Genomic DNA, 20,686 nt, shown 5'->3' with positions numbered 1-20,686 from the left:
AGTTTCATTGTCATCATCTAGTGTTTGCATTTTAATGTATTTGTGTTGACGAATCAGTTTTGGTGTGAAAATGTATTTAATTTTCTGATGATAAATTTCTTATTCATACATTTCCGAAGCAGATATTAATTGTGAATTTTAATTTTTTAAATTAACCTCAGCTTTTTAGATAATTTTTTCTATTAATAATGTTCCTGTCAATAAGTACAATTTGGTCTTAAAAATAATAATTTGATTACAGTTATGTTATCCATTCATCCTTCAATAAATCCTGTTACTTAATTATTATTATTATTTTTTCTAATTTTGGGCTTTAGGAAACAATTTTTCTACACCCCTAACAGACTTAAATTATATTGTTTATAATAAAACATATATATTTCATTGGAACATTAAAAACGTAAAGTAATCTACTTAGACATTTAAAGAAACTTATATTCAGGTCAATAATAACACAAACTATTTTAAAAAAAATTTTGTTAATTTTGGTTAATGTTGAGAAAATTTGGCAACAACTCAAAATGTTTAGATTCTTAATGTATCTGTTGAGTTCGGGAAGACGGCCTGACTCCGTGGGGTGTGATGAAGCATTCCAGTGTCAGCCGGCCCATCCCTCTTTCTCAGTGACGGACGAGATGAAGGAGGGAAAAAAAGAAAGGGAGAGACGGAGAGAAGAGCTTGCTCTTGCCCTTCTTTTAGAAACAATCCGCTCTAGAGCCTGCGTGGCAGGCGGCGTGAGAAACCGTCGGCCTTTACCGTTTTAGCAGCAAATGCTGACATCGGCACAAAGAAGATCAGGGCAAACTTGGGATGGAAAATTAAGTCGACTCGGCTCATGAAATAAAGCGGCTTTAAGGAGCACATCTGTTGATATGAAATGAGGATGAGTCACTGGTTGACCTCTACTTGACTCTAGAACGATGATGTTTTCGGTTCTCAATTCTGATGTTGCGTTATAGAAGATCTCAAAACAAAATGTGTCTGTTTGTATAATTGCAGCACATTTAACAAAGACTTTTGTGGTTTGATGAGGCAACACTAAACACGTATGTATGAACGACTTGTTGACCTTTATTCGGAAAATTCTGACTTTACTCTGGTTTGTTTTTGCAGAGTCATCTGCCCAAATTAGGAGAGGCAGGAGGCTGACCCCACGAGGGTCACCCTCTTTAAAAGCCGTATATTAAGTAACAACATACTTCATTTGTAGATGTTTTGAGCAAAAAGTTAACTTTCTGCTTGTGTTCTCGGTTTAATGTATGACAGCGTTGAAACTGCAGTTCAGCCCAAACTGGGAATGTTTCATATGTAGCTGGTCCAGTTGCTCCGCATTCTTCAATGTAGCGCAACTCATCGCCAGGAATTCCCTCTGGCCTAGAACACGCACAGATGCTGAGAGCGGAAATAAAAAAAATGTTGTGGTTAACTTGGTGCCACTTAAGAGTGATTTAATTAATGGTTTTAAATGATTCTCATAAAGTACACTAGACAAATCAGACCAGTTTCAAAATATATCTCCATGAAAATATATAAAGTCTATCATAAAACTATGTGAATATAAAAAAAATGTGTTTTTTAAAAAGGAAACCAAAATAAAAGATTGTGATCTGGTTTAATGATAAAAAAAACAGATCTTAACAGTAATGAAAGGAATACTGATAGTTAAAATTCTTCAGTTATGACCTCAACAGGAAGTAAAAAGTCACGGAACAAAATATTGGCCGCCACAATGTTGATGTCGTTACTAAAAATAAAATGGTCATGACGGCGTATTTATCAAACTCATTACATGTTTATTTTTCACTTTTAGAAACAGTTTTGTAATGAAAACCCCATGGCTAGTGCATATAAAGGAAAAAAGCAAATATAAAAAAACACTTTGGGACAATATTTCTTAGAATGAAATGGCCTTTAATAATAAAAAAGGACATTTGAGGAAAATATATTTGATAAAATTTGAATTAGAAATACGTTTTAATAGTGCCTTACTCATTCGATGTTTCAAAGAGGTGTTATCACAGATCAACTGAAATCAACGTTTTGACACATTTTAAAACATTTTAAGTGAATAATTTATGTTTTATTAACATATTTAATTGCATTTTCTTTAAAATAAAACCTATATTTAAAGCTATGATTACACAAATAAAATAATAATGAGAAATGTTAAAAAGTGCATTTAAAAAGTATTTAAAATTGATATACTTAACCCAAGTTAAAGTTGTTTTTAAGAAACTTAAGCTTGCGTTAATGTATTTACTAAAATATAAATGTACAAATACACAACTTTAATGTGGAATTATGTGTCATGTTATTTATTTATTATTTATCGATCTGCAATGTTCTCTTGAGGAAGTGATGTCGTAACTGCTTCCTCGTGACACCAAAGGACGCGGTCATGACTGTCGGCGGTTACGTCGACTCTGACGTTCGTTCTTTAGTAACCTACGTGCCTCATATTTATCTTCCTGACGGCCAGAAACTGCTGGGCTCATCCAGCCGGTTCATTCTGACACGTCGATGACAGCCGCCATGATTTAGTTTGTGTTGAAATCATCTCACAAGAATGTGACAAACCAGTTCAGAGAGTCACGTTGTTCTTTACGACTGCTAATAGACACATCCTCTTCTTTGAAAAAAGTTTATGAGGTTCTTGTTTCGTCGAAGCCCAAACATCTAATTGTTTTTATTAAAGCATTTCGAATGTTGTGCTTATTTATTTATTTTATTTTTTAATCATTATAGCTATTAGCAGATATATTTTCAGAATTGTATTCTATGTATGAAACCTTTTTTACATAATTAAAAAAAAGAAGTTTTTTAATGCTTTATTTACTTAATTAGATTTTATTTATTGTATTTATGACTGCTTATAGACACATCTTTGTCTTTAATTAAAGTTTATAAGGTACTTGTTAAACCGAAATCTGTTCAAAGATCATATTGTTTTTATTAAAACTGTTCCAGTTTTGTGCTTTTTATTATTATTTTTTTTAACATGAATATAAAATCATATTAGCTCCAAGGAAGCTATATTTTCAGAATTGTATTTTTTTTTTGATCATTCTTTTACATCATGTTTTTTATTTAAATAAATATATATTTGTTTTAATTATGCAATTATATTTTATTTATTATACAGATTTATGCATTTATTTATTAATTTTTTTTATTAATTAGTCTCCAAATTTTTAATTTACATTTTTTACTTTACCTTTTTATTCATGATTTTTCCTTGAAATACTCATGCAAACCTAACTCAGACTTTTTTTTTTTCGTCTCTCGACAGATTATGATCGAGTTCTGCCCCGGAGGAGCCGTGGACGCAAACATGCTCGGTACTGGCCACAAACCTGGACACACCTGTTCCTCTGCACACTGTCTAAACACACAATCCTTCCCAAATTTGGCTTTCTATTCAGCGGTTCAGCCGGTGTGGGAAATCCCCCCGGTGTGTTTTCTCTATATAATCCACATCCTCATAGCTCCGTTCTCGCGCTGTGGCTAACCAAACACAGACGCACACCAGCAAAGTCTGCTGGGAAATATGTGTCAAATCTTGTTTAGAAAAGCGATCAGGAATTCTCTACTTGGCGATCTTCAGAAAGTCTCACGTCTTTAGAAAAAATTAGCTTCTCTCTGCGTCCAATGCTGACCGTTTTCCTTCTCAGAGCTGGACCGCGGGCTGACCGAGCCGCAGATTAAGGTGGTCTGTCGGCAGATGTTGGAGGCGCTGACGTACCTGCACAGCATGAAGATCATCCACAGAGACCTGAAGGCCGGAAACATCCTGCTCATGCTGGACGGAGACATCAAACTAGGTGATGGAGAGGACTTCAGTGATTCAAGAATTGTCTTCCTCATTGCAAAAATGAAGTACCTAGACAGGGAGTTGAACCACTAGACCACAAGTGTAGAGTTGCAAGTGCCAAACAACCCTAAAACTATATAGACAAAAGCAACCCATTTTATCACCACACTATTTTGAATTGTGTTGTTTTTGCAATTGCTAACACAGCTGGGCAAGTTAGTAGCATTAGTTAGAAACCATACAAGTACACACTTCTGCTTCTTGTACCATAATCAACATTTTCCTAAAATGTAATAAATAAAAGACAAAGAATATATACCATTTTTTTTTAGATAAATGTCTACTTCCTCCTTGTTTTTTGTAATTTTCCTCCACTTTAATATATCTTGTGCATCCTCTCTATCAATCTATCCTACAAATCACTATATCATCAGCAAACATCAACGTCCATGGATTGTTTTGTTTTTTTATTCGACATGTTGTAATGCGACATAAAACAAACTAACTTGTAAAACACAGTCCAAGCTTATAGAATAATCTTATTTTCAACCCCTGTAAAGTAATCTTAAGCACATTCCTTATTGTTAAAGTAATATGAGTTCCTTTCAGTGCTGAGAAACTGATTGATCCAAATGCTAATGAAGACTCATTACTTCACAGCCGACTTTGGAGTCTCTGCCAAAAATACCAAGACCCTACAAAGAAGAGATTCCTTCATCGGAACTCCGTACTGGTGAGTGAGAGGTTTTCGTCTTTTTGATTTGTCGCCATTTCTATCAAAACACAATAACCAAACTCGTACTATGGCTTTGATTCTGGCACCTCGTGGGAAACGGCTCTTTATGCTCTGAACCTGAATATGTAGATTGGTTTTCCAAAATTCATTCATAAATTTGTTTTTAACAATGTTTGTCATTTTATTTTTTTAGTTCTTTTCTCTAATGGATTAATTTTTTTTGTAACTGTAGAGATTTTTTTCCATTAACTTGTTTCTGTTGATAATGAGGGTTTTATTTTTTCTCCTGAATTTGATTTGGAATTAATTTGAATGATAAATTATTTTAGTATTACATTTTTTTTAAGAGACATGTTCATCGATTTATATGGTTGGTTATTTAATTATTAGAACCTCCAAAGCATTTTTTTATTCATTGTAGTTCATATTATTGCCTTAAATATCTTCTTATTTAACTCATTAGGTATTGAAGAATGACAACAAAAAAAAACAACAACCATAATAGTCCAAATAGTAATTGCTATAATAATGGTAAAGTAAAATGTTGTTTTTTATATAAAATGAATTATTGTATTTTGCCATTGATTGACATTGAAAGTTAAAAAAGTATCGCCATTTGAAACTTTGTATATATTTAGAAAGATTTGTTTGAATCAAACATGTACATTTTTGCATTTATCTTTGTTTTGCTCAGTCCTATTTTAGTATAATATAAATATATATATATTTTTACCAGTGTTTTCTTTCTTATTTAAAGTGCTTTGGAAGCCAACTTGTAGGCGGGCCCTGTAAAATTACTTGGAGGGACAAATATGGCCCCTCAACATTAAGTCTGACACATGTCGTTGAGATGATTAATATCTTTTCTCATCACTGTTGGACGTCTCTGTCAGTTTGGTCTCCAGGAATCATCCGTTTCCAGACTGATTCCCCGAGAGTTGACCATTACACTGAGCAGGTTCGACACCCATCAGCGAGTTCCTCCCATTTTAATCAGAAACTTGCACAAGACTTGCTGACAGTGTTTGAGAAGAATGTGACTCAACGATTTGAGTCAACATCGATCTTCCTAAACACACTTTCTCTGCGCTGAACTCAATCTGGTCTCTTCAAATGACAGATTTACAGCAAACAAAAGCAGGTTCTGGCTCTACTTCCAATCATGCGTTCACTGACCCTGATGGCAAACATTCCATCGTTACCCTTTATATCCAACTGAGATCTACAGATCTGTTTGTGTTTAGATGTCGGCCATTAATTCTTTCACTCATTTGAAGGATGGCTCCAGAGGTGGTGATGTGTGAGACCATGAAGGACGCCCCGTACGACTACAAGGCCGACATCTGGTCCCTGGGAATCACACTGATCGAGCTGGCCCAGATCGAGCCCCCGCACCACGAGCTCAACCCCATGAGGGTCCTGTTGAAGATCGCAAAGTCGGAACCCCCGACGCTGGAGCAGCCACACAAATGGTAAGACTGTAGTTAATCTAAAAAATACATATAGTAATAAATAAATAATACATATAATTAATATGGCAAGCATAGTGGGTGCAGCGATGAGTTCACTGAGAGGGGTTGAGATGGAGAAAATGGTGCAAAGAAATTGAATTAGAAAATTACTTTTTGTGGTTAGTAGTTTTATTTGAATGTAGAAAAGTTTAATTTCTACGGTTCTTTTATGCATGTTTAGAGTTCTTAGTTTAAACATGATCAAATTTGAAACTTTATTGGCACTTTTATTACTCGTTCTTAATCTCCCTCTCTCACTTTGGTGATATTATGTATTAGTTTGATATTCGTCTGTTCCTGAAGGGACTTTCTTGAGAGTGAAAACCGCTTGTTCACCCAGAATTAAATGGAACTGTTTGACCGGAGGAACTCTTGGCCACAGCTTATGATGTTTCTGAATGGATCACTTTGGATCGTGGACTTCCTCTCTGTTAATCAATGACCCGTTGAAATGAGTCACTCAGTTCTTTTGAGTCTCTGCTAACTAGTGATGAAGCTTCATGACGCAGTGACTTACGTTCAAAGGTCAGTAGGTGGCGCCCTCAGCTTAAAAATAATGTTAGATTACAGTAGAATTGCTGTTCAAATCAAAAGATTGTAAAGCAGAGATGCCATCTGAAAATGTCGACCATTGATCCACAAGTTTCAGGAATATGTCCCAAATCTTTTTCTCCTCAGGTCGAAGGAGTTCAAAGATTTCCTGAGGAAGTCGTTGGATAAAAACCCGGAGACCCGCCCGACGGCAGCGCAGCTCCTGGAGGTGAGCGAGGAAACGTCGTGATGCACAACAGAACAATGTGCTCGGCCAAGGCCTTATCTCGCTCCACCACATATTTGGAGCCTTTTTTAAATCTGCTATTTACAGATATGAATGGCCTGCTCTGTGGAGGGGAGGGGGTGGAGAGGGGGGGCAGTGCCCACTGGCATGGGGGGGAGACAAAGAGGGCATGGATCATGGCAGCTGTAGGAGCAAGGCTGGGCAAATTAAATAGAAATGAGGACCTCTGAGAATCCTGCATTTGCTGTAGAAGCAGTTGGTCAGCGGAAGCGTTGAGCAAATATCTCGATGCATATAAATATATCCTTCTCACTGCAGCAGACCTGAGAAGCTCCAGCCTAAGATATCACTTTAATTTTCAAAATAAACATTTAAAGAATCTCCAGACTGAGTCAATACATTTAAATTTTAGCTACAAGATCCTTCTACTTCTCCCCACCTGATTTAACAAGTCGTAAACACTTGGATCAAATCCCCAAATATCCTCCACAGGTAACCCAGCCCTCGACTCTGCTCCCCTAATGGGTTCACTTTTAACCTTTTCACATCCAGCCATGCATGGAGGACTAGGAGCCGCTACCTTTACTGGCTTTTAAGCAACATTAACCCCCCACCCCCCCCAAAAAAAAAACAAGATAGAGGAATCTTTGTTCCTTAATTGAGCCTCTTACGTCTCTGAGATGATGCAGCACCGGTTGATTCTTTTTGTAAAATGTTTATTTATTAAGTAAAACATCAGCACTACTTTTAAGAGTAAGTAGATTGAAAATCTGTTTATCTTTAATTATTTGTTTAACATGTTGAATTATGGTATTTATTATAAATATTTAAAAGTACAAAGATCATTTTAATTGAAATACGAAATATTATTGGATCTTTTTCAACATTTTCAGCAAAAATTAATAAAATCGGTGTATATTAAACCATTTTTGCTTGGTTAATATATTGATAAATATCAATTAAACATACAAATTAGAAAATATCTTTCTTTGTGACCCTGGTCTGGAAAAGCACTCTACAAATATAAATTACTTACTTACTTACTTGTTTTTATTATAAAAAAAATGTTAATTGTCAAAAATAGTCAAGTAACATAACTAACATGTCTAGTCACCCATTAATTGTATCCATTCTTTTTCTGGTAACTTATTTAATTTATGAATATTTTACAGCAAATATAAAAACATCTTACAAATTCATAGTTTTTGTTACTTTACAAAATTAATTCGCTTAATTAATATAATGTTTTTAAATGTATTTATTTTTTCTTTATCATGGCTTGAGAGGTTTTTAATTATTTATATTTAGAAATTAAAGGCCCTGAATTTTTGCCTGTGTTCATGTTTAACAAAGTTTTCAATAAAGTTAGCTTGCTTGGTTCTGAAAATGGAGAAAGATTCTTACAAACAATCCATAAATGTCCCTGACTTTTTAAAGACTGCTGAGTCGTGATTAAAGATCTCATTAGGCTTCTGCTAAATGTTGTGTTGCTGCTCGCGCTCCACCTGCATCCATGACCCGGCGCCTCATTAAACGTAAGCGCTCCAGATCTTTCCCCTCCGTCAGATCCTCCCAATTATCTCTCCCGGCAGCGCCTCAATAATTCATGACCCCCCGTTTTATCTCTGCTGTAGTCCACTTTTAAGTGCGCCTCTCGTCCTCTCGCGGCTTCAAAATAACGTCAAACGGCTCTTTTAGGAGTCGACAAATGGAGGACGCTAAGTTGGGCGGTTTCATTGCATCGACCCGTTTATTGTTGTTGTGGTTCTGCTGCTGATAAGTGGCAGATTGAGTTTCCCTTCAGCGCCAGTGAAAGTAGCTTCTTTTGCTCCTCCTTTCTCAAGATTCGCTTCAGCATTTTTGTTTTTCCTCCTGCAGCCTCTTCCTCACCAGACGTCATTCCTCTCATGACGGTCTCTACTCTCGTTTCTCATGGCTTTCTTTCCACAGCACCCGTTCGTGAGCTCGGTGAAGACCAACCGTCCGCTGCGGGAGCTGGTGGCCGAGGCCAAAGCCGAGGTCATGGAGGAAATCGAGGACAATAGGGAGGAAGGAGAGGAGGACGACGCCATGGAGCTCGCTGTGGTACCACGCATCTTCATGTTTTCCATCCAGATTAGGAGTTCAGGGAGAATTGATTGAGATTGGTGAAGGTTGAGGAATGACCACTAGAGGGGGACACTCGTGTGTGATCGTTTGTTTTTTTCAAGCTAACATTAATAATCTTTATTATTATTACTGTAACGAAATGTTTGTATTTATTTCAGAGGCCACTTGGTAGATAATTTAATTTTTCTATGGCATTCTGGTTTCCTCCCACACAGGATAATTAACAACTTACTTACTATATAATTTTATATAGGTGTGAACAAGTAGGTCAGTAGTTTTCTATAGTATTCTATATAGACTAATAGGTTTTTTTAGATGTCATTTGGTAGTGATGTGCTGGTGAAACTTCATGAAACGGTGTCATGTTGTTTAAAGGTCAGTAGGTGGCGCCATCAGTTAAAAAATGATGTGACGTTTCATTAGAACAGTTGTTCGAAACAATGGAAAAAAGTGCAGAGACTGCAATCTAGTGGACTCTGAAAATAATGACACTGCTTCATGAAGCTTCATCAGACCATCAGTACAATTTGGTAACAACTTCTGGTTTATCAGGTGGGAGGATCTTCAGCTGCACCAATCAGGGCACTGTATTTCCTCCCTTTTTCGAGGTTATCTGTCGAGTAAATGTAAGGAGAATTAATCTATAGTGAAATTAATCGTTTTTTCTTATTGGCTGTGATTTTTGAAGATGAGCTTCATTTTCTTGCAATTTTTCAACATTATTTTGAGTTGTTGACTGTGTAATAACTGATTCAATGGAAATTAGACACAGCCAACTTTCTTTTTAACTTTATAAATGATAATAATCTAACTAAAACAATGAAATAAAATAACAACAAAGGTTTAACCCTCAACATTTTATTATTTACTTTTGGATGGTTGTCAAATATTTATTTAGGTGTTTTTTTTAAAACTGCTGTAGAAGGACTTTAAGTATTTTCCTGAACTAAATTCACTTTCCAAAAAAATTATCTCACTGATGATCCTGGAGCCATCACACTAAAAAGCCTGTTCAAAGTGCTGACTCATGCCTGGGTGTTGCTGTAATGACATCTGTACAATCTGTACTTTCAGATGGAATTTTCTTGACACGAAGTCTTAAAAAAAAACAACTCAGCCTTAACTATATGAATAATACGTTCAGCCATAGATATCGTAATTTTTCCCATAATCCTCCAGTCCTGTCTCTGCACCGAAACAGTTCACTTCCTCTGTAAACACGACCTTCCTGCAGTAGTATTCAAGGTCAGTCCTGGAATCCTCTAAAGATTAGAAAGTGCTTTTTTGAAGAAAGTGTGGTCGGAGGGGGGGAACAAAAAAAAACAGTGACCGGACGTCCCAGGGTCACATTAAAGCGCCTTCACGTCGGCGCCGTCAGTTAATTATTTAAGAAGCTACATTGTTCTCTTATTTTAGTAATTACCATTCAGCAGCTGCTCCTCGAGGGCGAGACCAGGGAGTTCATGTGAGCGTTCATTATTCAACGATCCTCGACTCATCCGACTCGACTTATATAAACATTGTTTAATTAAAGCTTTATTAGCGCCGTATCTTTCTATACTGATCTGGTCTCCTCGTGTCTACAGTCCCCCGGTAAGGAGCCATGTGAGACCAGTTTGGAAGGGGACCGCTCGTCCGACTCGCAGGGTCCCACCGCGCCCTCCTCCCCCACTTCCATGTCCATCCCGGAGAAGGAGGAAGAGCCGACGGCGGCGACCGAAGACCAGCCGGGCTCGGGGGGCGCCCCGGTCCCCCTGCCCAGACACAACCTCTCGCCTCGAGACCCCATAGCGGACGACAGCGACGACGTTCCCGAGATGGAGAAGTACGGAAGCGAGGCTTCCACGAAGACCTCCAGCTCCGACTCCGGGATCGAGGACGGGAAGATGACGCCGACCTCTGAGGAGGAGAAGGTATTTGAAAAGTCCCGGTCACCGACGTACCGGAAAATAAATCCTCTTAATTTCTCCAGGTGACGGTTGGGACCCCAATGAGCGACCAGCTTCCTTCTTTGTCCCCCTCCGAGGCGTCCTACAAAAGTGAGGACAACGACCCGTCCGCCAAGGAGTCACCGACGCTCCAGACGACCGAGGAGGAACGTGGCGAGCCGATCAAAACGAAGGAATCAAGATCTCCCGCCACTTCTTCTCCTCGATCTTCACCGGCTCCGACCCCAGTCCCTACACCTCGCTCCGGTCCCAATGGAGATCTGACCAAGACTCCCAGACAGAAGGAGGCGGCGGACGCCCCGGCTGAGAGCGTCTCGCCCTACATCAACGGCGGCATCATCAACAAGCGGTACTCGTATTCAGGCAGCGTGGCTTCGGAGAGCATGGATCTGTCTGTGAACAAGGACATGATCAGCCTCTCGCCAAGAGTGAGTGTTTTCAACTTCTTGATTTGTCCTTTAAAATATGTTTTGTCAAACGTCTTGTTTAGAGTAGTTATTAGATCAAGGTGTTTCTTACCCTGTATAAAATCTCAAGGTTATTCTTCAGTTTTCAAAAAAAAAAAAAAAAAAAAAATTTATGAAAATAACATTTTTATTTAATTCTACACATAATGTTATTGTAATAGTTAATTATGTTTTTGTTTCTATGGAATTCTACTATAAAGATTAACATTTAGATTTCTTTATTGTATTGTTATTTAAAAAAGTGTTCTTATTCATTTTATTCAAGATCAGACATATTTCTTTCTACTTAAGTCATAAAGTGTGGGACTTAATAAATAAAATAAAAAAGTTTTTAACCCAAACCTATGATGTAATACTACAAATATTAAAATAGAGATGTGTACTTTCCTTTTAACAAATCAATGATGTATATACTTTTTAAAATGCATATTTATATTTTTTGTAAGATTTTTAATGTATAAAATACAAATAAAATGGGTTTTCTATAATATTTCTAAAACCTATTAATCTAGCATTAAATTATATTTTTATTTCTAATTTATTTTAAAGATTTATTTGTAATGGTCTACTTTTGTTTTTGCCAAGTACTTTCTCTTCTCGGACCAAAGATGTATCTTCTAAAATAAAGATTTTTGGTTTGTTTAGGTAATTATATTAAATGTTATTACAAATGTAATATAATGAAAATCCTTTTTTTGGCATCTATCAATACATTTATTTTAATATTTGCCACATTCTGTCTTCTTTGATCTCTTATACATTTTTATTTTTTATTTGCATGCTCCGACCATGGTGGCAGCAAGTCCGAGTAGCTACGTGTTTAGGTGTAATCCGGGGATCAATAAAGTTTATATCTATCTAGACTTTTAAAATCCTCGTTGGACTAGACATGTCCTAACCCTTGTGTTATCTCTGGGTCAACGTGACCCGAAGGCCCGAAAACAAATGTAATTGTTTTATCCATTGTGTTATCTTGGCGTCACAGTGACACCAATGTGTTTGAAGTATCCTTTGTGTTGTCTCTATGTCAAAGTGAAAAACCTCCCTTGTTTCTAGAAATACATATGCAGTGGTGGAGGTTGTTCATCTTGACCCAAAAGCAACACAAGGGATAAATAGTTAGATTTGTTTTTCGGGGCTTCGGGTCACTTTGACCCTGAGAAAACACAAGGGTTAAGTTTCCTCCTCATGACCTAAAACATGAATGAAAGCGATATACAGACGTTTCCCTCCTGGAGCAGCTCCTCTTGTGTTGTATGAAGCAGCGAGAGATGTGGGGCTGCGAGAAAGAAGCCCCTCCTTGGAAAAACTCCTGCTCAGCATCTACAGGGGAACTGAAACTGCATTGTGTTATGTTTCGGGGTGTGGGTGTTCCGTGGCTGGAACAGCGGACAGACTGTCTTCACAAAGGCTTTGCTCACTTTTCAACACCCATGACCTTAAGCAAGACTTCAGACTTTAAACGTTTAAAAAAAGAAGCAGTAATAAGAGTGAAAATTAGAAAAAAAAAAATTCCAATCAGATGTTTGTCAAGTGTTTAATTTTAGACGAATAAAAGTGAGCTCTTGTCGCGACCTTTTATATGGAAAAAGATTTATGTTTATTACTCCAAAAAGACACAGTTTACTCCTAAAATTCTCCCAATGCTTAGTCGATATGAGTAGAAAATTATTTAAATTTTAATCTTGCGTGAACTATCACTTTAAGTCGTGTCATCAATTTTCTTTATATCTTTTTTATTTTCCATTAATTCAATTATTAATCTCTAACCCGCGGTAAACCTGAATTTTTGATAATCTCTCACATTAAATCTATTTTGTATTTTCTTTTCCGCTTTTTATTTAAGTAAAATGTATAAAATAAATTGAATAATATACAGTCAAATTTAAATGTTTAATCATTTTTTATATTTCTTTATTAGCTAAAAGTAGCTTTATTATGAATACGTTTTTCCATCAATAAGTTGCTGAGTGTTTCCAAGAGGTCATAGATGAACTGACCACGAACTGAAGTCTTAATCCAGGTGAACACGATCACAATAAATATGTCGCGTTTGTCACAAAAGAAACCGTTGTCGTTCTTCTTCCTCAAAACTTGCTAGTCGAGGTCACCGGTGTGTGTTAGCGAACATGCGCTCTCGTCCATCCGCACGTATGGAAGTGATGCTTGTAATTTTGTAGGTGGCGATTGATGCAGTGTTTGCTTGATGAAGTGCCAACAAAAGACCATAACAAGAGATTTACTTGCACAATGAAATGTTGATTTACGTGTCATAAATGTGTCGTTAAAGGATGATTAAATGACAAATGACTTATCACAATAACAACTGCTTTTTCCTCACGTAACGGATATTTACTTATATTGCGATTTTAAAGTTTGTCAATTTAAGCTTCTATGTTTATAGTGACTTGTTAGCCAACTAGCTTCCATATTGTACAACCACAATGTATAATAAATTAGTATAAAGTGCTTTTAAAATCATACAAATATAAGCAATATTTGACCATGATGTTAAATATTGTTTTTATTTGTTTAAATTAAAAAAAAATTGAACTGCAATTTTTTTGTTGTCGTATTATTGTGTGAAGTAAACCGCCTCTAGCTACAGCATGGACACTAGCTCACAAGCTAGGTCGCTAATGCTAAATGTTATGATATCATAGCATGTAACAGTTAGCGTTAGTAAATATTTTAAGTGATCTAGCACAACAGTAATATTGTTGATTTAATGTTACATTCACTCTCAGAATGACGAGGGTTATGTAACATGAATCAAAGGAAGAATATCTTTCATTTCTCCTCCAATTTTTCTTTATTAAACTGCTATGAATGTTGTATTTGCTAATGCTAATACTAGCCAACATAACTGAACCCTTATTCACTCTCTGTTTATAAAGCTAACAAGTGATAAAACTCAGGGTTCGGTCGCTGCTGAGTAAATATGACTTTGCTAAACTATAGCAAACATGGTCTGTTGATAAGAGTTATTTGTAGCCAGTCATTTTGTGGTAAATTATTCTCCCATCTCAGATCAATGATTTACTCCTGAAATGTCTAAGAAAACTATTATTACGTCAGAAAATACGATTCATCTGTTGACTTAAATCAACTTGTGAAGGAAGACTTTATTGTTGACAAAAAGATAAGTTTCGCTAAGTCTTCTTCTTCCTCCAGGCGTACTCCAGGAAGACTCTGAAAAGAACCAGGAGGTACGTGATCGACGGCGTGGAGGTGAGCGTGACCACGTCCAAGATCATCAGTGAGGACGAGAAGAAGGATGAAGAGATGAGGTTCCTCAGGTATGAGTGGGAAACAACATTATATAGCATCACTACTATGAAGGGGCGGTATATAAAAAAAAAAGTAAATAATAATGAAGCTACAAGAAATCAACCGAAAACTTAATTTATATGTCAGTTTAATTATATGAAGGTGTTGTTGTGTCATTGCAGGATTCTGAGTAAATATGTGAATAACATGAATTAAGATTTGTTATGATTTGACACTTTAAATACACTTTTTTTCTATTTAAGTAGTTTAGTAGTATCTAGTGCTAAACAAGATGTGATTTAAAAAAAAAACAAGACAAAAACATTTAGATGCATTTTCACTCCCAATGACTTTCTGAAAAAAAAGAAAAAAGAGTAAAAATTTGATTTGATTATTTATAGTTGTGGAAAAGATGGACACAAATCAAGAGATAATATAAACGAACAAAAAAAAATCACACATTAACAAGTTAGAGTTGACGTGTGGCTCTTTGTTAACGTTTATTCATGTTTTTGTATAATCTACAAAGGTTATTATACAGTATAATCTGCAAAGGTTATTATACAGTATAAACTGCAAATGTTAACGTCTTCTGACTGTACTATAACATTTGCAGATTATACTGTATAATAACCTTTGGCGCTATTCAAATAAAAATTACTACTTTTCTAGATTACGCAATAACAAACATTTGCAATTATATAGTAAAATTAACATTTTTAGATTATATAATACAATTAACATATGCAGATGATGTAACATTAACATCTGCAGATTTATTAAAAATCAATCAATTCTCTGCGATGAACCTCTGCCGCCATCTTGTGGCTAACAACGAGTATGACACTCGCCTGTGTTCAGACGCCAGGAGCTGCGTGAGCTGCGTCTGCTGCAGAAGGAGGAACATCGAGCTCAGGCCGCTCTGAACTTCAAGCAGGAGTCTGTGCGAGAGCAGATCCAGAGGAAGTTCGACCAGGAGATGAACGTGAGTGAGACTCAAGACTCCAGCCGTGCTATACAAATAAAAATGACTTACTTACTTACTTACTTACATCCCGACGTGTCCCGATCGCCCCCTGCAGGCCAAGAAGAAGCACTACGACGTGGAGCTGGAGAACCTGGAAAAGCAGCAGAAGCAGATGATCGAGAAGATGGAGTCGGACCACCACGTCAAGCTCAAGGACGAGACCCGGAGGATCAAGTCGGAGCAGGAGAGGGAACTGAACCGGTTCCAGGATGAACTCAAGCACAAGAAGAAGGAGGTCAGAGTTCATGTCCGATCGATCCATGTGAAACTAGAATAACTAAGTTAATTAAACTTTTGGTATTAACTTATTTCAAAATGCATTTTTATTAATATAGTGTTTTAGTAACTTATATCTTTCACATTATGTTGGTGTAATTAAATTTTATTTATTTAAATCGTAAAGTTATCATAAGACACATTCGATCAATTAATGAACAAGGTTTTGAAGAAAGAACATTTAATATTATTTAATAATTATTTCTCTTTTTCTTGAAATTTTAAATGAAAGATTATCAGTCAACATTTTTTTTTTGGAATAAATATAAACTTTTTTTTGTCAAAAAACATTTATTAACAAGACAAACGTTTTTTTTTAAATAAATAAAAATAGTATAACAAAAAATGTATTCATAGACAAGGTTTTGAAAAAAAAAAAAAAAGATTATCTTACTTCTATTCTATTACTTTTTTTTTTTACTTGTTAGCCAACTAGCTTCCATATTGTACACGCACAATACACTGTATATTCAGTAAGTATAAAGAACTTTTAAAGAATCCAAATATAAGCACCATTCGACCATGATATTAAATATTGTTTTTATTTGTTTAAAAAACGTTTACTTTTCTTTAGCTGCAATTTTTTCGACTTGTATTATTGTGTTTAGTAAAACAGGCTATTGCTACTGCACGGACAGTAGCACACAAACTAATACAAGCTAGGTCGCTATTGGTAACTGTTATGCTATCATAGCAAGTAGTGGTGAGCATTAGCGTTAGCATTGCTATGTAGTTAATATTTCTAGCAAAACAGTCTTTATATTGTTGATTTAATGTCACTTGCACTCTCAGAATGATGAGGGTCCGTACAACAGGAATTAAAAGAAGAATATTTTCCATTTTCCTCTATTTTTTCTTTATTAAACTGCTATGAATGTTGTTTGCTAATGCTAATAAGCTACGATAATATTGTGTTTATCAGGTGAAGAATTCCGTGGACAAACTTCCCAGAAGTCAGCGGAAAGAGTCGCTGAGACAAAGCATGCACGCCTTCCAGGACATGAAGACTCGAGAGGTTGTAATGACACTTTTGATCGACTTTTCTTTATTTCACTGTGACGTTCAAATCCTCAGGAGGTGAAGTTTCTGGCGACGCAGAAGAAGCATCTGGACAAGACGCTGAACAAAATCATCGCCAACAACAAGCGAGACATCGCCCAGATGGAGAGAACGTGTCTGGACAAGAAGCACCAGCTCATCAGAGGTAAGGCATCATGATCAGAACCGTGTCATACTCTTTGATCCGTGAGTGACGGGCGCGTTGCCGTGCCGACAGACCGGGAGGCCACCATCTGGGACATGGAGGAGAAGAACCTGCACGAGCGACACCAGGTCTTGAAGCAGCAGCGCAAGGACCAGCTCTTCCTGCAGAGGCACCAGCTGCTCAAGAAGCACGAGAAGGTGAGTTTTTTGACGCCATCGCACTCGGGCCGGACGTGTCGCTGACGCCTGGTCCTCGCAGGAGAAGGACCAGATGCAGTGCTACAACCAGAGGATGATCGAGATCCTGAAGGGGCGGCAGCTGCAGGAGAGGAATCGCATGCCCAAGATCCAGAAAGGCGAAGCCAAGACCCGCCTGGCCATGTTTAAGAAGAGCCTTCGCATCAACTCCACGGGCAGTTCCTCGGAGGACCGCGAGAAGATCAAGCAGGTACCGGCAGAGAAATGACTTTAAATCATATTTTTAATTATTATTGAGGACGTCTTGTTATAGGAGAAGTCGTGACATTTGACACGCTTTTATCATTCGAAATAGATTTGATAAATCTGTGACTTTAAAAATAAATCATGTCTTGAAATATACAATATATATATATATATATATTAATTTTTAAATATTATTAATGTGCAACAATTGTATTCTTTTATTTTGATTTAATAAATTGTAGAATTTTGATTTTATTAACAAACACCGAATCAGAATTTTAAAAAAATGTTTTAGATAATAATAAAATCTACACAAAAAATAAATGAGTTGATGATTTAAATAGTAATTATTGTTTGATATAAAATGTAAAACTAAACTTGTGTTCTTCTTTCAACAATTTACATTTATTTTTAAATTATTATTTTTCTAATACATCCCTTTATTTGATAATTTATTTATAACTATTTAGTATATTATTAAACATTTTTCCATATTTTGTATGATCTTGAACTTGATTTAAACTTTTTTTTTATTACACTGCTGTACTTTCTTATATTATTAATTTTACAAAAAAAGGATTATTTGTATAAATGTTCATGTATAAATATATATATTTGTAATATTTTCTTCATAAATAAAAGAAAGAAATAAAGAATAATTATTGTGTGTCTGTAGCTTAAGATAAGAAGCTCATCTCCTCGTCCTGGAGAAGAGGGAATGATGTTTAAATAAAATTTATTGATCTCGCTGATGGACGCCTGTTGTGTCTCAGTTCTCTCAGCAGGAGGAGCGGCGGCAGAAGATGGAGCGTCAGCATCAGCTGCAGAAACACGAGAACCAGCTGCGAGAGATGCTCGGCCAGTGTGAAGGCAACATGCGGGAGCTGCAGCAGCTGCAGGTGAGCCCCGGGTCTCCTCCCCAATCTGTGCGCGCCCCCTCCTCCCTCACCCAAAGCCCCTCCCCCATCCACATCCCACCCACATCCTGCCCTCACTGACTTGTTGATCTTCTGCTGCAGAACGAAAAGAGTCACTTGCTGCTGGAGAACGAGACGCAGAGAATCAAACAACTGGACGAGCAGCACAACCAGCTGCTGAAGGAGTGGAAGGACCAGCTGAAGCCGCGCAAGAAGGTACGACATGTTGGATCCATGAGTCATGGTTGGACATTTTGTAGTTTTTCTATCCGTGTGAGTCACAAATAGACTCTAACAGCACTTGTGACAAGTTACATTTGAGATTTCTTCTGTGTCTGCCAAATGTTATTCCTGTCCGTCGCAAACTGACACCGACTTACCTTGAGACGAGTTAAATTTGAACTTGTTTGCTAAACATTGAAGAACAAAACAAAAAGGGAGGGAAAAATGCTGACTCATATGACGCAGATAATGGTCGTCTTTTTTCTTTTTATCTTTTATTTGTCTCTGTCGCAAATTGACACCAACTGAACTTGAGACGGCTCAAATTTGAACTTGTTTACTAAACTTTGAAGTACAAATCAGATTTAAAAAAATGCTGACTCATATTACTCAGAAAATGGTCGGCCATTTAGCTTCTTTTTTTTTAATTCTTCTTTGTCGCAAGTTGACACCAACTGCACTAGTGACGAGTTAAATTTGAAGTTGTTTGATAAACATTGAAACACACACAAAAAAAATGCTGACTCATATTACTCAGAAAAATGGTCGGCCATTTCGCTTCTTTTTTTTTTTTAATTCTTGTTTAGGGCAAGTTGACACCAACTGCACCTGTGATGAGTGTAAATTTGAACTTGTTTGCTTAACATTGAATCACAAAACAAAACAAAAAGGGAAAAAAAATGCTGACTCGTATGACGCAGAAAATGGTCGGCCATTTAGCTTCTTTTTTTTTTTTTAATTCATGTCTGTCGCAAATTGACACCAACTGCACTTGTTACGGGTCAAATTTGAACTTGTTTGCTAAACTTTGAAGTACCAAAAAAACAAAAAAAATGCTGACTCATATTAATCAGATAATGGTCAGGCATTTAGCTTTTTTATTATTCTTATTTATTTTGCAAATTGACACCAACTGCACTTGTTACGGGTCAAATTTTAACTAACTTGTTTGCTAAATGTTGAAATAAAAAAAAAAAAAGCTGACTCGACGCAGAAAATGGTCGGCCATTTCGCTTTTTTTTGTGAGTGTTTGTCGCAAATTGACAGCAACTGCACTTGTGACAAGTTAAATTTGAACTTGTTTACTAAACGTAGTACAAAAATAAACAAAAATAAAATGCTGACTCATATTCCATTTTGCTAACTCTCTCTCTCCACAGGCTCTGGAGGACGAGCTCCATCTGGCCAAACAGGAGCAGGAGGCCTTCTTCCGGATGAGCCAAGTCGTCTCCAACCCCAGCTCTCCCAACAAACTCTCCAAGTTCATGCCGTACCAGGACTCCGTGAACACATAATCGCTGACTCGCCGTCACTTTCCCCCCTTTTAAGAATATTTATGTTTTAACTTAAATCCCTTTTTTATTTGCGTTTAATGCACCGACGATGAAGAATTCCACCTCAACGAGCGTCATTTTTTAATCACAGGTTGAAACGGTTGATTTGGTTTCAAAGATTTAATTTTAATAAAAGGGATGTTGGGTTTAATTTTCTTACTATTATTTGGGGTTTTAATGTTTATTTTTTGGTGGTTCTTTATTTATCTGTAAAATCAGCGACACTGGATGAAACCTGACAAAAAAGCCAAAAAACAACGGTGTGAAAAAAAACTGCCGACGAAGTGCAATAATACTTTTGTATCTTTTCTATCTTGAGACTGGTTGGCGGGTCCTGGGCTCCTTCCAAAGTGCGACCAATCAAAGTCAATCGGGTACAATTTTCTGCCTAGAACGGTAAAAACTCGCGTTTTTCCCCTCGTTTCCTGCCTCGTTTACATGAAGTTTATTTTGTTGTAAATAACTAATAAACCATATTTTATGAACTTAAGTCCTCGCTTTGTCTTCTTTTTTTTACGCTGAAGCTCAGAAGTCGGTGTAACTTTTCTAATGAAACATCATTTTTAAACTGATGGCGCCACCTATTGACTTCTAAACAACTTGACACTGCTTCATGAAGCTTCATGTTTCAA

At 36.6% G+C, this 20,686-nt stretch overlaps 1 protein-coding gene across 1 annotated transcript in view; it reads left to right on the top strand.

The window, feature by feature from the left end:
• The window catches only part of LOC148066403 (serine/threonine-protein kinase 10-like), a 35,912-nt gene extending 15,368 nt beyond the window's left edge, over nucleotides 1-20,544 (top strand). The window contains exons 3-20 of the mRNA XM_087807978.1: nucleotides 3,290-3,338; nucleotides 3,672-3,821; nucleotides 4,472-4,544; nucleotides 5,825-6,019; nucleotides 6,737-6,818; nucleotides 8,787-8,921; nucleotides 10,532-10,858; nucleotides 10,918-11,322; nucleotides 14,536-14,660; nucleotides 15,493-15,616; nucleotides 15,714-15,893; nucleotides 16,857-16,949; nucleotides 17,009-17,138; nucleotides 17,211-17,335; nucleotides 17,397-17,585; nucleotides 18,355-18,480; nucleotides 18,601-18,714; nucleotides 19,881-20,544. Coding sequence (XP_087664104.1) covers nucleotides 3,290-3,338; nucleotides 3,672-3,821; nucleotides 4,472-4,544; nucleotides 5,825-6,019; nucleotides 6,737-6,818; nucleotides 8,787-8,921; nucleotides 10,532-10,858; nucleotides 10,918-11,322; nucleotides 14,536-14,660; nucleotides 15,493-15,616; nucleotides 15,714-15,893; nucleotides 16,857-16,949; nucleotides 17,009-17,138; nucleotides 17,211-17,335; nucleotides 17,397-17,585; nucleotides 18,355-18,480; nucleotides 18,601-18,714; nucleotides 19,881-20,015 — 2,757 coding nt within the window. The 3' untranslated portion in view covers nucleotides 20,016-20,544. The remainder of the gene's footprint in view (nucleotides 1-3,289; nucleotides 3,339-3,671; nucleotides 3,822-4,471; nucleotides 4,545-5,824; nucleotides 6,020-6,736; nucleotides 6,819-8,786; nucleotides 8,922-10,531; nucleotides 10,859-10,917; nucleotides 11,323-14,535; nucleotides 14,661-15,492; nucleotides 15,617-15,713; nucleotides 15,894-16,856; nucleotides 16,950-17,008; nucleotides 17,139-17,210; nucleotides 17,336-17,396; nucleotides 17,586-18,354; nucleotides 18,481-18,600; nucleotides 18,715-19,880) is intronic.
• Nucleotides 20,545-20,686: the final 142 nt, after the last annotated feature.

This window comes from Callionymus lyra, chromosome 14 (assembly GCF_982586985.1).
Source record: "Callionymus lyra chromosome 14, fCalLyr1.hap1.1, whole genome shotgun sequence".
Lineage (NCBI taxonomy): Eukaryota > Metazoa > Chordata > Actinopteri > Syngnathiformes > Callionymidae > Callionymus > Callionymus lyra.
This window is presented reverse-complemented; position numbering and strand designations above follow the sequence as displayed.